This window comes from Carcharhinus amblyrhynchos, chromosome 19 (assembly GCF_965287045.1).
Source record: "Carcharhinus amblyrhynchos chromosome 19, sCarAmb.v2.hapA, whole genome shotgun sequence".
In the NCBI taxonomy this organism is placed as follows: Eukaryota; Metazoa; Chordata; class Chondrichthyes; order Carcharhiniformes; family Carcharhinidae; genus Carcharhinus; species Carcharhinus amblyrhynchos.
Genome location: NC_137342.1, coordinates 32,197,995 through 32,214,969, shown reverse-complemented (window position 1 = coordinate 32,214,969; position 16,975 = coordinate 32,197,995). Strand labels below are relative to the sequence as shown.

The following is a 16,975-nucleotide window of genomic DNA, read 5'->3' as shown; positions in this document are numbered from 1 at the left end:
TTTTAGACTTCCTTACCTTGGGGGAAAGATATTGACTAGCTGATCTATGCCCCTCATTATTTTATAGACCTCTATAAGGTCATCCCTTAGCCTTCTACGCTGCAGAGAAATGTCCCATTCTATCCAGTCTCTCCTTATAACTCAAACCATCAAGTCCCGGTAGCATCCTAGTAAATCTTTTCTGCACTGTTTCTAGTTTAATAATATCCTTTATACAATAAGGTGACCAGAACTATACACAGTATTCCAGGTGTGGCCTTACCAATGTCTTGTACAATTTCAACAAGATGTCCCAACTCCTGTATTCAATGACCTGACCAATGAAAATAAGCATGCTGAATGCCACCTTCACCACTCTATATATTTGTGACTCCACTTTTAAGGAGCTATGAAACGGTACCCTTAGATCTCTCTGTTCCATATCTCTCCCCAACATCCAACATCCTACCCGTTTTCGATTGACCAAAATGCATCACCTCGCATTTATCTAAATTAAACTCCATCTACCCTTCTTCAGCCCACTGGACCAATTGATCAAGATCCTATTGCAATCCTAGATATCCTTCACTGTCCACTATGCAATCAATCTTGGTATCATCTGCAACTTACTAACCATGCTTACTGAATTTTCATCCAAATTATTAATATAAATGACAAATAATAGTGGACCCAGCACCGATCCCTGAGGCATACCACTGGTCACAGGCCTCCATTTTGAAAAACATAAGAACATAAGAAATAGGAGCAGGAGTAGGCCATCTAGCCCTTGGAGCCTGCCCCGCCATTCAATAAGATCGTGGCTGACCTGCCGTGGCTCAGTTCCACATTCCTGCCCTCTCCCCATAACCCTTAATCCTCTCGCTTATCAAAAACCCATCAACCCGCGTCTTAAAAATATCTAGCGAGGCAGCCTCCACCACCTCAACGGGCAGAGAATTCCAGAGATTCACCACCCTTTGAGTGAAGAAGTTCCTCCTCAACTCCATTCTAAACCGCCCCCCCTTTATCTTGAGGCTGTGCCCCCTAGTCCTACTGTCCTTTCTGAGCTGGAAGAGTCTCTCCACCTCTATCCTATCCATCCCATTCATCATTTTATATGTCTCATATGTCTCAGCCTTCTGCAATCACCTTTTGGCTTCTGTCACCAAGCCAATGTTGTATCCATTTGGCTACCTCACCCTGGATCCTGTGAGATTTAACCTTACGCAACAACCTACTTAGTCTTGTCAAAAGCCTTGCTAAAGTCCATGTAGATAACATCAACTGCACTGCCCTCATCTACCTTCTTGGTTACCCCTTCAAAAAACTCAATTAAATTTGTGAGACATGATTTTCCACTCAAAGCCACGCTGATTGTCCCTAATCAGTCCTTGCATCTTTAAGTGCCTGTAGATCCTGTCTCTCAAAATACTATCTAACACTTACCCACTATCAGCCTGTAGTTCCCAGGTTTTTCCCAGCAGCCCTCCTTAAACAAAGGCGTAACATTTGCCACCCTCCAATCTTCAGGCACCTCACTTATGACTTTCGATGATTCAAATTTCTCTGCTAGGGGACTCGATATTTTCTCTCTAACCTCCCACAGTGTCCTGGGATACACTTCATCAGGTCCCGGGGCTTTATCTACCTTGATGTGCTTTAAGACTTCCGGCCCCTCCTCTTTTGTGTACTCTCTTCAAGACATTACTATTTATTTCCCCAAGTTCCCTAACAGTAAGTACTGATAGAGCTATTCATTTGGGATCTCATCCATCTCTTGTGGATCCGCACATAAATGACCTTGTTGATCCTTAAAAGATTACTCTTAATGTGAGTAGGGAAGTTAGAAGCATTTTAGTATTCTGCAAAAACAACCAAGACAAAGATTAAGAAAGGGAAAATAGAATATCAAAGTAAGTAAGCGAGAAACATAAAAAATTAAGATTGTAAAAGCTTCTATAGGGTGGCGATGGCACAATGGTTAGCACTGCTGCCTCGTGGCTCCAGGGACCCAGGTTCACTTCCGACCTTGGGTGATTGGAGTTTGCACATTCTCCTTGTGTCTGTGTGGATTTATTTGAGGTGCTTCGGGTTCCACTCATAGTCCAAAATTGTACAGATTAGGTGGATTGGCTACAGAAGATGTGTGGGGTTACAATGATAGGGAGAGGGCTTGGATGCAGACCTGATGGGCCCAGTGGCCTCTACTGCACTGGAGGAATTCTATGATGATTCTACGAGATGTGTGAAAATGAAAAGATTAGCCAAAAAAAACAAATGTGTGTCCATTACAAGCAGAATCAGGAGAATTTATAATGTGGAATGAGGAAATGGCCGAGAAAGTGAACCAATACTTCCTCCATCTCAAAAAAGGAGAATCAAGGGACTAGTGTAAACGAGGAACTGCAAGGTATTAATATTAGTTCGTAAAAGTGCAAAAGCAATTAGTAGAACTTGATGCAAATAAATCCCATAGACCTGATGATCTGTGTTGCAGGATGTTGAAAGAGATGGCTGAAGAGATAGTAGAGGCATTGGTAATCATCTTTCAAAATGCCATAGACCCTAGAATGGTTCCTGCAGTTTGGAAGGTGGCAAATTTAAGAAAGGAGAACAAAAATGGGAAACTACAGACCTGTTAGCCTACCATAATCAGAGGGAAAATGCTAGAATCTTATAATAAAGGATGTAGTATTGTGACACTTGGAAAACAATGGTAAGATTGGGAAGAGTCAACGTGGATTTATGAAAGGATTTATGTGTTACAAAGCTGTTACAGCTTTTTATGGGTGTAATCAGCGGAATAGATAAAGGAGGAACCTTTTGGTGCAAGTCCCACATGAGGTTAGTGAATAAAAGTACAATATGTTGCATTGGGGGATATACTGGCATGGATTGAGAACTGGCTAACAGAAAACAGAATAGCAATAAATGGGTAATTTTCAGGTTGGCAGACTGTAACCCCAGCTATTCACAACCCATGTCCATGATTTGGATTTGGAGATAAAATGTAATATTTGCAAACTTGCAGATGACATAAAACTAGGTGGAAGTGTGAGTTATGTGAAGGATGCAAAGGTGTTTGAAGGGGATTTGGGGAGGCCAAGTAAATGGGCAAGAATTGGGCAGAGAATGAACAATGTAGAGAAATGTGAGATTATTTCAAAAAACGGAAATAAAGTATATTAATTGGTGAAAGGATGGAAAATATTTACTTTCAATAGGATCTTGGGCGTCCTTGTTAATGAGTCACTGAAAGCTAACGTGCATGTGCAACAAGCAAATTATATGTTGATTTTTATTACAAGACGATTTGAAATTGAGCAAAAATGTCTTGATGCAATTGTATGGAGCCTTTGTGAGACCACACCTAAGGTGTTATGTCCAGCTTTGGTTCCCTGACCTAAGGAAATATATACTTGTCATAGATCAAGTTCAACAAAAGTTCACCAAACTAATTCCTGCGAGTGAGGAATTATCTAGAAAATATTAAATCGACAGAGCCTTTATTATTTGGAATTTAAAAGAATGAAATGTGATCCCATTGAAATGTAGAAAAGTCCTGCAGGGCTCAACCTGATAGGTTCATGAAGGATGTTTCCTCTGATGGTGGTGGTGGGGTGGATGTGTGCATGTGTATGCTTGTGTGCGTGCATGCATGATTAAGAAATGGAAAAGAGAATATGAATACAAACTAACAAACAACAAAGGGCTGGACTCAAAGGTTCTTTAGGTCTGTGAAAAAGAAAAGATTAGCTAGGACAGAGGTTGTTCCATTTCATGTAGGGATAGGGTAATTTATAGTGAAGAACCAGGAAATGTTAGAGAAATTAAACTTTGTGAGGTCCTCATGGAAAAAGACACAGATCTCCCAGAAATACTATGCAACCAAGGGACTTGTGAAACTGAGGAAGTAAAAGAAATTAGTATCTGTAACAAGGTCATTCTTGAAAATGTAAATGGATTGAAGATTTGATAAATTCCCTGGACCAGCTGAGCTATATCCCAAGGTTTTGGAGGCGGTGGCTAAAGACAAACTGAATGTATTGGTGGTTATCGCTCAAAATTCTGTAGATTCTGGAAAGGTTCCTGCATCTGGAAAGTAGCAAATGTAACCCCACTATTTAAGAAGGAAGGCAAAGGAAGAATGGAGAACTGCAGATCTGTTATTTTGATGTCAGTAGTCGGGGCGATGTTAGAATCTGATGACTGGACACTTGAGAACTCCACTGATGTTAAATGCGAGGCTATTCCAAAACCCAGAAGGGTAACTTGGAACACCAGTTCTTAGTTGTATATATTTTCAATTTGGTATAATATGGGAAAGGATGCGCTGCAAACGAATGAGGAACAGTCCAGTCATTTTGTGATCAATTAATATAGAATATTTATTAACTTAAAAGAAAACACATGACAAGAAGGACGATGATGCACTACAACAGTGCACTTAACTAGCCTGATGGCTGTACATACACAGAAACGTAGAAGATAGGAGCAGCAGGAGGCCGTTTGGCCCTACGAGTCTGCTTCGCCATTTATTATGATCGTGGCTGATCGTCCAACTCAATAGCCTAATCCTGATTTTTTTTTTTCCCCATAACCTTTGAGCCCATTCAGCCCTAGTGCTATATCCAGTCGCCTCTTGAATACGTTCAGTGTTTTGACATCAATTACTTCCTGTGGTAATGAACTCCACAGGCTCACCACTCTTTGGGTGAAGAAATGTCTCCTCACCTCTGTCCTAAATGGTTTACCCTGAATTCTCAGACTGTGACTTGTGGATCTGGATTCCCCTACCATCGGAAATATCCTCCATGCATCTACCATGTCTAGTCCTGTTAGAATTTTAAAAGTACCTGAGATCCCACCCTCATTTGTCTGAACTCGAGTGAAAGCAATCCTAACCTAGTCAATCTCTCCTCATGCATCAGTCTCGCCATTGCCAGAATCAGCCTGTTAAACTTTTGATGCACTCTCTCAATAACAGGAACATCCTTCCTCAGAAAAGGAGACCAAAATTGCACATAGTGCTTTAGGCGTGGTCTCACCAAGACCCTGTATAATTACAACAACACATCCCTGCTGCTGTTCTCAAAACCTCTCGCAATGAAGGCCAGCAAACATTTGCCGCCTTTATCACCTTCTGCACTTGCATGCTTACCTTCAGTGACTGCACAAGGACTCCCAGGTCCTGCTGCACACTCCCCTCTCCCAATTTATAGCCAGTCGGATAGTAATCTGCTGCCTTATTTTTGCTTCCAATGTGAATAACCTCTCATTTATCCAAATTATAGTTCATCTGTCACTGATTTGTCCACTCAACCGAGCCTGTCCAGATCATTCTCTGCGTCCTCGTCACAGTTCATCCTCCCACCCAACTTGGTATCATCTGCAAATTTTGAGATGTTACGTTTGTTCCCTCATCCATATCATTACTATATATTGTAAATAGCTGGGGTCCCAGCACTGATCTCTATGGCACCCTGCTAGTTAATGTCTCCCAATTTGGAAAGCATCCATTAATTCCTACTCTGTTTCCTCTCTGCCAACCAGTTTTCTATCCATCTCAATACACTCCTTCCTCCCCCTTAATCTTGCACGATAATCTCTTATGCAGGACTTTGTCAGACTGTTTTCTGAAAATCCAAACACGCCACATCAATTGGTTCCCCTCCCCCTTGTCAACTCCACTAGTTACACCTTCAAAGCATTCCCACAGATTTGTCAAGCATGATTTCTCCTTTATAAATCCATGCTGACTCTGCCTGATCCTGCCACTGCTTTCTAAATGCATAAGAACGTAAATGCTCTGCTTTAAATTCCTTGATAATGGATTCGAGAATTTTTCCCATTATTGATGTTAAGCTTACTGGTCTATAATTTCTTGTTTTCTCTCTACCTCCCTTTTTGAATATTGAAGTGACATTAGCTATCTTTCAATCTGCAGGAGCTGTTCCCAGAGACTGTAGAATCCTGAAAGGTGACCACCAATGCATCCAGTATCTCTAGAGCCACTTCCTTAAGTACTCTGGAATGTGGATTATCCACTTTCGATGCCATCAATTTTCCCAGCATCATTTCTCTGCTAACATTGATCTCCCTCAGTTCTTCCCCCTCACTAAATCTTGCATTCTCCAACATTCTTGGCATCTGATTTGTGTTTTCTTTTGTGAAGACAGAACCAAAGTATGTATTCAGTTGCTCGGCCATTTCTTTGTCCCCTATTATACATTTCCCTGTCCCCTATTATACATTTCCCTCATTTCTGCCTGTAGGGGACCTACATTTGTCTTCACCAACCTCTTTCTCTTCATGTAGCTATAGAAACTCTTAGTGTCAGTCTTTATGTTCCCTGCAAGCTTACTTTTGCACTGTATTTTCCCCTTCTTAATCAATCCCTTGGCCCTTCTTAGCTGAATTCTAAACTGCTCCCAATCCTCAGACCTATTATTTTTCTTGGCTAATCTGTATGCTTCTTTCTGAGGTCAGATACTCTTTCTAATTTTCATTGTGAGCCATGGATTGGCCGCCTTACTCATTTTGCTTTTGTGCCAGATAGAATTAAACAGTTATTATCGTTCCCCCATGTGTTTCTTGAATGTTTGCCATTGCCTATCCATCGTCATCCCTTTAATTAACACTCCCCATCCTATCAAGGCCAACTCATGCCTCATTCTCATAATTTCCTTTATTAAGATTTAGCACCTTAGTCTCTGAATCAACTACTTCGCTCTTCATCTTGATAAAAAAGTTCTCTAATTGGCTTCTTCACATATTGGTCAAGAAAACCATCCCGTATACACTCCAGGAATAATTCTGTACAGCATTGTGGCTAATTTGATTAGTCCAATCTATATGCAGATTAAAATCACTCATGATCACCAATATTCCTTTGTTCACATGCATCTCTAATTTCGTGTTTAATGCCACTCCCAACATTTAGCACTGCAGTTTGGGGGTTGATATATGACACCCACTAATGTTCCTTGCCCCATGGTATTTCTCAACTCTACCCATACAGACTCACATTGTCAGAGCTAATATCTTTTCTCACTATTGTGTTAATTTCCTCTTTAACCAGCAGTGTCACTCCACCACCTTTTCCTTTATGCCTGTCCTTCCTAAATATTGAATAGCCTGGCACGTTCAATTCCCACCTCTGGTCATCCTGCAGCCATCTCTCCGTAATCCCAATTATACTGTATCAATTCGCATCTATCTGCGCAATTAGTTCATGCACTTTATTGCAAATGCTCAGCCCATTAAGGCTCAGAGCCTTTAAACTTGTCTTTTTAACATTGTTTGCCTTGCTCCCAATGTTTTTCTCTGTAGCCCTGTTTGAACTTTGGCCTTGGTTTCTCCACCCATCGCTTTTCTTATTCCCTTTTCTACTTTTTGTTTTTGTTCTTGCTCCCTCCTTCTCTGACTCCTTACATAGGTTCCCATCCGCCTGGCATTTTAGTTTAAACCCTCTCCAACCCCTATAGCAAACAGTCCCCCTAGGACATCAGTCCCAGTCCTGCCCAGGTGTAACCCATCCAATTTGTACAGGTCTCACCTCCCCCAGAACCAATCTCAGTGTCCCAGGAATATGGAATCCTCCCCCAGCACCATCTCTTCTGCAACATATTTATCCAATATATCCTATCATTTCTACTCTGACTAGCACAAGGCACCAGTAGTAATCCTGAGAACACTACCTTTTGAGGCCCAATACCTTAACTTTCTTTCTAGCTCCCTGTATTCTGCTTTTAGGACTCATTCTTTTGTTTAACCTTTGTCGTTTGTACCAATATGTACCACGACCACTGGCTGTTCACCTTCCCCTCCAGAATGTCCAGTACCTGCTCTGAGACATTTTTTTGGTACCAGGGATGCAACATTCTGGAGTCTTGTTTGCAACCATAGAAACACCTGTCTATTCTCCTTACGTTTGAATCCCCTATAACTCCTGCAATGACACACTTTTTACCTGCCCCCTCTGTAGCAGAACCAACCATGGTACAACAGGTTTGGCTGCTGCTGCTTTGCCCAGAGGTCATTCCCCTCAACAGTATCCAAAGGAGTATATCTGTTTTACAGGGGGAATGGCCACAGGAAATTCCTGCTATACCTGCCTATCTCACTCTGTCTGGTGGTCACCCATTCCCTTCCTGCCTGCAGAATCTGAGCCTGTAGTGTCAACACTTCTCTACGTGCTATCCATGATACTCTGACCTGCGGATGCTCCACAGTGTCTCCAGCCACCAGTCCAGCTTTGAAACTTGAGCTGGAGATGGTTACTATAGACATGCTGATAATGATTTATGAAAGGCGAATCATGCGTGACAAACTGGTTGGATCTTTTTACTTGTAGCATAGATGAAGCAAAACCAGTAGGTGTGGTGTATTGGATTTTCAGAATGCTTTTGATAAGGTCGCGCACAGGTGATTAGTAAATAAAATTAGAGTGCATACATTCTAATTTTATTGAGGGATTGAGGAAAAAAATAACATGGATTGAGAATTGGTTGAAAAAGTAGAAAGTAGGAATAAATGGATCATTATCAGGATGGCATGCTGTTACAAGTGGAGTACCATAAGGATCAATGCTGGGGCCACATTTGTTCCAAATATACTTAAATTATTCGGATGTGGGGGCCAACTGGAATATTCCCAGATTTCCTGATGGCAGCAAACTAGGTAGGAACGCAAGTTGAGGAAGGTGTAAGGAAGCTTCAAGAGGACTTGGACAAGCTAAGTAAGTGGGCCAGAACATAGCAGATGTAGTATGATGTGAATAACTGTGAAGTTAGTCACTTGTGTAGAAAAACCAAAGGCAAAATATTTAAATCCTTGAGAGGTTGGGAAGTGTTAGTTGTCCAAAGCACCCTAGCCATTTTTGTTCATGAGTCACTAAAATTAGCATGCAGATGCTGCAAGCAATTAGGAGGTAAATGGTATGTTGGCCTTCATCGCGAAGGAATTTGAATACAGGAGAAAAATGTGTTGCTTTGTGAGATTGCTCCTGGAGTTTTGTGCACAATTTTGGTCTGCTTATCTAAGGAGGAATATACTTGTGATAAAGGGAGTGCAGCAGAGGTTTATCAGATTAATCCCTGGGATGTTTTATGATGCAGGATTAAAGAGACTAGATCTGTATTCCCTAGAGTTTCAAAGAATGACCTCATTGAAATTTATAAAATTAGAGCGTGACAAGATAAATGTAGATTAGGTGTTTACCCTGATTGGAGCGTCTAAATGTGGAGATGCCGGTGTTGGACTGGGATGAACGGTAAGGAGTGTCTCAACACACTCGTATGTAGACTCGCGTTCTAATCAGTATTCTGTAAACTGTGTGTGCCTATATATGCTCTGTTTGTGACCAGAACTCTTCACTCACTTGACGAAGGGGCAAACCCCAAAAGCTAGTGGGTTTACTGTCAAATAAACTTGTTGGACTTTAACCTGGTATTGTGAGACTTCTTGTAGTGCCGAATACCGGGGACATAATCTCAGGATAAGGAGTAGCTATTTAAGACAAATGAGGAGGAAATTTTTCATGCAGAGTGGTGAATCTTTGGAATACTCTACCCTGAAAGGCTTTGGACGCTCAATCAGTGCGCATATTCATTACAGAAATTAAAAGATCCTGGAGACTAAGGACATCAAGGAACATGGAGACAATGAGGGATAGTGTCATTGGGGTAGATGATCAGACATGATCTAATTGAATGGTGGAAAAGGCTTAGGAGGCTGAATGGCCTAATTCTTATGGTCTATGCCAGCAGTTACTTGTACTCAATGAAACCCCAGCCTGTGCGAGCTGTAGACAGTGAAACATCAGCATGTGCTGGCATTCACTCAGTTATTCCCCAGATGCAAAAGGAAGGATATCAGTGGCATTGAAAGAGTATTGTGATTGCTTATGTATGAGATATGTTCCATAGTGAAATGTTGCACAGACTGATGATGCAAGCATTCTGCCCATTGTGTTTTTGAAGGGTTGCGACAGTGATGAGAAGCTGCAGAAGTCAGCACTGGAAGTGGCAGCAGAACAATTGCGCATGTGGCCAACCCGTAGCAAAGAGAAGCAGCAAGAACTGATTGATAAAGAGGAGAGCATAGTGTACAGTCAGGCCATTCATTATGGCAATCGCCTGACCTACCTGCTGTTGCCACTTGATACTAGCAAGAATCGTCTGCTCCGCAGTACTGCTGTTGGAGACTTGGAAAGTGTGAGCAACAGCTTTGTAACAAGCAGGTCAGGATGAACATCGCTTACTTTGTCATTGTTTCTTGTTTGTGCTACCAGATGGTGAAGCCCCAACCTTGGCTAATGTTTACTCGCATTGAAACCCCAGCCTCTGTTAGCTGTTGCTTTCAGACACAGTGAAAGCTCTGCCTCTGCTCAAGGTCACTCAGACACACTCTTAGCCCAGTTTTATCTCTAACTACTAGCCCATGAAACCTCAGCCTGTACTAATGATCACTCAGTGAAACCCAACCTCCAGTACAGGTTACTCGAGACTGAGATATCCCCGTCTATGAAAGTAGGGTGGGAAAAATAATCTTGGGATTCAGTGTAAAATTCTACTGAAACACATTGTGCAATACAAGGCATGTGTAATGCTAAATATTTTCTGTGTGGTCTCTGATCTTTGTGGGTTATATTGGGCTTGTGCCAGGTGATGCTGTTTTCTCACATTAACTTCTGGTGTGAGATACCATAGCAGAACTCAGTGCTGTGCCCTGATTGATCCTCTCTGTTCTCCAGTATTGCAGGCAGTGTGGCTGAGAGCTATGATACTGAAAGTGGGTTTGAGGATGCAGAAACTTCTGATGTGGCAAATTCAGTGGTTCGATTCATCAATAGATTTGTGGATAAAGTCTGCACAGAGAGCGGTGTCAGTAATGACCATTTGAAAGCACTTCACGCCAATTTACCAGGTAAGTTGAGATCTCATGTCTGGCACATTTCATTACCCTGTGGCTCAGGCTCATGGATGCTGTATAACTGTAAGTACTAAAGCCCTCACTTTATCCAGCAAAAACTGGCCCTGTATGACAAAGTGCCTCAGCCTAGTGCTGATGGGATAGTGTAGGGGGAGAATTTATTCTGTATGTGTCAGCTCTGGGGAATGTTTGATGGGGCAATGAAGGCAGACAATCACTTATCTAAAGAGAGAGAAAATGCTGGAAGTATTTAGGTTAAGCAACTTCTGTAAAGAGAGAAAAAGAATTGATGTTTCAGATTGATGATGACTTTCCAATTTTCAGAATCTGCAGTATTTTCCTTTTGAACCAATTCTTAAATGTTGACACGGTTTCTGGTTTCACTAACACTGGCCAAACATTTCACAACCCTTTGTATATATCAGTACATTGAAAAGGGTTCGTCCTGTCCCGTGTCCTAAATCTGATATCATCTTCCCTTATCCCTTATCCCAAACCCCTCAACTAGTGGAATCGGTCTCTGAACCTTTCCCCCCTTTATCTTATGTGTTGGCTGGAAAATCATTCTTTATTTTGGGATTCATGTTTTCATGTGTTTTACGTTTCTGGTTTGACAGACATTGTACAGATGCATATTGAGACATTGGATGCTGTTCATCGAGAAAGCAAACGCCTTCCCGCTATTCAGAAGGTGAGCATATTCGCAGTTCACGGTGACCTGTGTGTCTCTCCACACAACTATCCTAGTCATTCATGATTCTAATTCTGGAAAAATTTGTAGCTACTAATTCCATTTGTGGTATGTTTCTTCAGTTGATGTGCATTAAAATGCTCCTTTGTATGAAATTTAGTTTATTTTTGTCACACAATGATTTCTCTCTTACTTGGTTCTGACTTCAGCCTAAACTTCTGCGCCCTGCACTGCTGGTTGGGGAGGAACAGGTAATGGAAGCACTGCGAGTAATTCTGATGCCAGATGGACGCGAGGAATCAGTAAGTGGTTCCTTAGGAGGCCCACCCATCATGCCAGCAGAGGGTGCCATTTTCCTCACTACCTACCGCATCATCTTCAAAGGGGCGCCCCTTGAAACACTAGGTAAGAAGTCAGAAACACAGATGCCGTATCAGATCAGATTTGCGTGGTATAGACTAGGATCTATTTGAGAAGTTAGGCCAGGTGATTTGTATAAAGTGAGTTACTGACAGAAATCTGATAATGGGGTCTGAGAAAGTTGGGGCAGGTTTTTATGTAGAATAACAGGTATGCATGTGAATTACAGGCTGGAATCTAGTAGAGGGGTCTGGGGAATTTATACATAGAATTGCTAAAAATAAATTATTTATGGGATGTGGGTGTTGCTGGCTAGGCCAGCATTTATTGTCCAATCCTAATTACCCTTCAGGTGGTGGTGTGAGCTGCCTTGAACATATAGTCCCTAAAGTGTAGGTACACTCACAGCTGTTAGGGAGGGAATTCCAGGATTTTGGCTTAGCGATGTTAAAGAAATGCTAAAATATTTCTTAGTCAGCATGGTGAGTAACTTGGAGAGGAATCTCCAGTGTTGGTGTTCCCAGGTATATGCTGCTCTTGTTCTTCTAGATGATAGTGGTCATGGGTTTGGAAGTTACTTCTTCGGGAACCTTGGTGACTTGCTGCAGTGCAGTTTGTAAATTGAACACACAGCTGCGACTTTGTTGGGAGAGATTGAATATTTGTGGAAGGATCAGCAATCAAGCAGGCTGCTTTGTCCTGGATGGTGTTAAGCTTCTTGAGTATTTTTGGAGCTGTAGTCATCTAGGCAAGAGGAGAGTATTCCGTTACACTCCTAATTTATGCCTTCTAAATGGTTGGCAGGCTTTGGGGAGTCAGGAAGTGAGTTACTTACCATAGGATTCCTAGCCGTTAACTTGAACTGGTTGCCACAGTGTTTGTATGGTTCATCCAGTTCCATTTCTGATCAATGGTAACCCCCTAGGATGTTGATAGTGGTGATTAAGCAATCGTAATGCCATCAAATGTCAAGGGTCAGTGGTTAGATGTTGGAGATGTTTATTGCCTGAAACTTGTGTGGTACGATTGTTATTTGCCACTTATCAGCCCAAGCCTGGATATAGTCCAGGTCTTGTTGCATTTGGACATTTTCTGCTTCAGTATCTTGAGGAGTCACCAGTGGTACTGAACTTTATGCAGTCATCAGTGAACATCCCCACGTCTTATGATGGAAGGACCTAAAGATTGGGCCTAGGGCAGTACCTTGAGAACTCCTGCAGTGAAGACCTCCAACCACACAGCCATCTTTTGTGCCAGGTATAATTCCAACTAGCAGAGGATTTCCTGAATTCCCATTGACCCCAGTTTGCTTGAGCTCCTTGATGCTATACTCAGTCAAATGGTGCTTTGATATCAAGGGTAGTCACACTCGCCTCGCCTTTGGCATACAGCTCTTTTATTCATATTTGAATCAAGGCTGTAATGAGGTCAGGAGCTCAGTGACCCTAGTGGAATCCAAAATGAGCATCTGTGAGCAAGTTATTGCTGCTTAAGTGCCACTTGATTATGCTGTTGATGGCCCCTTCCATCATTTTGCTGATGAACTTAAGTAGACTGATGGGGCAGTGATTGGCTGGGTTGAATTTGTCCTGTTCCTTGTGTGTAAGACGTACTTGGGCAATATTCCATGTTGCCAGGTAGATGCCAGCGTTGTAGCTGCACTGGAATAGTTTTGCTAGGGATGTACAAAGAACAACCCAGCACGGGAAACAGGCCCTTCGGCCTAACAAGCCCTGTCAGTACTATTGCCAGAGTATTGTCAGGGTCCATAGCTTTTGTAGTACTAGTGCTGTCAGCCATTTCTTGATATCACGTGGATTGATTTGAACTGGCTGAAGACTGACACCTGGGACACTGGGGGCCTCCCAAGGAGGCTGAGGTGGATCATCCACGGCACTTCTGACTGAAGATTGTTGTAAATGCTTCAGCCTTATCTTTCACACTGATGTGCTGGGATCTCCATCATTGTGGATGGGGATATTTGTACAGTCTCCTCCTTCTTATTCACTGCCATTCACACTGGATGTGGCAGGACTGCAGAGCTTAGACCTAGTTTGTTGGTTGTGGAATCGCTTGACATGAAAACAGTCCTGTTTTTACCATGACCAGGTTGACAGCTCATTTTGGATCTGCCTGGTGGTGTTCCTGGCATTCCTCACTGAACCAGAGTTGATTCCCTGGCTTGATGGTATTGATAAAGTGGGGTATATGCCAGGCCATGAGGTTACAGATTGTGGTTGAGTGCAGTTCTGTTGCTGTTGATGGCCCATGTCGCGTTATGGATGCTCAGACTTGAGTTGGTAGATCTGTTCAAAGTCCATCCCATTTAGCATAGTTGTAGTGCTATACAACATGATGCTGAGTATCCTCGATGTGAAGATGGGACTTTGCCTCTACAATGACTGTGCGATAATCATTCCTACTGATACTGTCGATGCCTCTGGGGCAATGGGCACTTAGGACTGAGTTACAAGCTAGAGTCTAATTGAGGGCTTCAGGTTAATGTATTGTGGGGATTCCCAAACGTAGGTCGTGAACCCAGATAAAACTTTGGGGTCGCAAGCGCTGTGGAGCTCCAACCCACTGTTAACAACTACGAGGCCTCTTTAAATCTTGCTGGGTTTTTTTTCACTGGTTGGTGTGACCTAACTGACCAATTCCTGCTCTAAAAAAGGCAGTGCCAATCCCCCATTCTCGCAGCCACTGCACGTTCTCTCCTTGCACTCTAATGGCTCCCCCGTCACTCTTCTGGCTCAAACTCTAGGATCAGGGCAATTTTTAAGCTTCAGGATGGGATAACAGTGAGAGAAAGTTTTAGAAGCAGTCGCTGATGTAACGACTGCCTGTGTTTTTGGATTAGTGTAAGGAGACTCTGGATTTCTGGAGTACTATAAATTTTCTCTTTCCATTTTGTCAGCTGGAGAACAGACTGTGATTCGTTCGTTCCCTGTTGCCTCTTTTACCAAAGAGAAGAAGATTAACCAGCAGGAATTCCAGGATGTGCTCCAATTGCGTTCTTCCACCTTTCAGGTAAGGCTCATGGAGAGCATTGGCAGTGCTCATTGACTTTCATTAACCCGAAGAGCCTATTTTACAATCTGTAAATATCCATAAACTGGAGGGTCTGGGAATTAACACATACTGAGCCAGTATGAATGAAGGGTATTCGTGGATAAAGGTCCTTTGCACTAGCTTCATCCATCTAATCGACCCTACGGCCCCCCATTTATAGCATTTAATCTTATCTTAAAGGATTTCAGGATTTCCACAGTTCTGTATTTTGAGTATCGTGAATAACATTTTAATATTTGCCTTTGCTGATAAGCTTTGTTGGCCTCTTGCTCTACAGTTTCACTTTAAATTAAGCAATTTTTCTTCCTCCCTTCCCACCATACTTTCCATTTACCTAATCGTTCCATCTTAGCTTTGCTTTCCTTCGTTTTATCTGGTTTGAAGTTTGTTTGATTTAAATCTACTTCTCTACTGACCTCTGTTCTTTGGTATGTCGTAGAATGCTTTTGCCTGCTTACAGCTTGTGTCTGGAATTGATAGGGCAGGTGAGCCTTGTAACGGTTCTTATTTCAAGGAGGTGCATTTAGGGGAGAAAATAACAAGGCAGGAGTCTTGTATTTATCCCTTTATCAAAATAACCATCTTCCCAGCATTTCCTGTAAATATTGAGCCATATTACCAAGGTAATTAAAAACCAGAAAAAGAGTTTGTGTAATTTCTAGAGATGCCTCTCAAAAGCCCCACCCTCAGTGTTATTTCATCTGTTCCTTTTTATTCCCTAACAGTTGATGAAGATAGCCTTTGATGAAGAGGTGGCATCTGAGATGGTGGAAATATTTCGGAAGCACATCCACAAACTGAGGTACCCACAGTATGTGCACAACACCTTTGCATTCACTGTAGGCCAGTCGCCTAAGCAAGTTGTGGAGTCCAAGCAGAAAGAGAAGAACCCATCACTGAGGTGAGGCTGGGAGTGTGTGTGGGAACAGCCATGAATGGAAGCCAGCAGGGCAGCTATCAGTAATGGTGGTGTGGTCTTCCAGCCCATTGTGCTACCAAGTGTTAAACCCCCTGATTTCAATTGGTACCTAAAGATCACCTGCTCCATATCCCCTGACACACATTCAAACCCTTCTCAACAGCTTTCTTGCCTGGCATGTGAGGGCGTTTAGTGCAGAGTATGGAAGGAGAAATCATGCAACTCCCTGCAAAGTAGAGACATTCCACTCAGAGCCTAGTACTTTAACATAATTCTTTTCTAATTTTGGCCAACTGTTCTAGTTCTTTTTATTCCCTCCTACTGTGAGAAAATATGGAGCCCTTTCTCTTCTTGCAAGTTGCCTGTTCTCCAGGCAAGTTTAAACAGTGAACATTGGCTGAAAAAATGGGGACATCGCATGCCTCTGGTGACTGTGAACTCAAAATGACACCCACTGTGTCTATCCCATATCTATTTTAAGCCTCCAAACCATTGGTGTCAGTGCACATCTCCCACCATCTGTATCAGGGCACATCAACATTTTTATCTTTCGTTTATCTGTGGGAAAATAGGAAGTACTAGTTTTCATGGCTAAAGGCATCGGGATATACCTGTCATGCAGCACTACAAAAGAAGATCCAAGGACACCAGGGAAAAGAGCTGAAGGTCATTGGTGTAAATTGCTAGAGGTGTGCTCTTATCAGGTGTATGCTGCTCAAACCTTGACTTATCCTCTCCCTGATTGGCCTGCCTCAAGTTTAAGACTGACATCTGATGAATGACTAAGCAGTAAAATGCATTTGGTGTGCTGTTTCTAAAGTTCCTGACAGATGCATGGTCTTGAGTCAGTAGCAAGTCAAAATCTGTAAAGACAGAGACCCATTGCCTTGCATGAGATTTGTACCAGCATTTGTACTGACCCTTTTATGGCTTAAACATTCTTTGGGAATTAATTGATATCAACTATCAGTAGAAATCAATCTCTCTGAAGTTAAAAATAGTTGTGATTCAATCTATTC

The 16,975-nt window shown here is 42.3% G+C and overlaps 1 protein-coding gene across 4 annotated transcripts in view; it reads left to right on the top strand.

Moving 5' to 3' along the window:
- Positions 1-16,975, top strand: part of sbf1 (SET binding factor 1) — a 161,204-nt gene that overhangs the window by 106,876 nt on the left and 37,353 nt on the right. For all 4 annotated transcript variants that reach the window (XM_080207513.1, XM_080207514.1, XM_080207512.1 and 1 more), the window contains 6 exons: positions 9,963-10,222; positions 10,736-10,908; positions 11,532-11,605; positions 11,815-12,010; positions 14,883-14,995; positions 15,763-15,938. In XM_080207513.1, the coding sequence (XP_080063639.1) occupies positions 9,963-10,222; positions 10,736-10,908; positions 11,532-11,605; positions 11,815-12,010; positions 14,883-14,995; positions 15,763-15,938 (992 nt within the window). The remainder of the gene's footprint in view (positions 1-9,962; positions 10,223-10,735; positions 10,909-11,531; positions 11,606-11,814; positions 12,011-14,882; positions 14,996-15,762; positions 15,939-16,975) is intronic.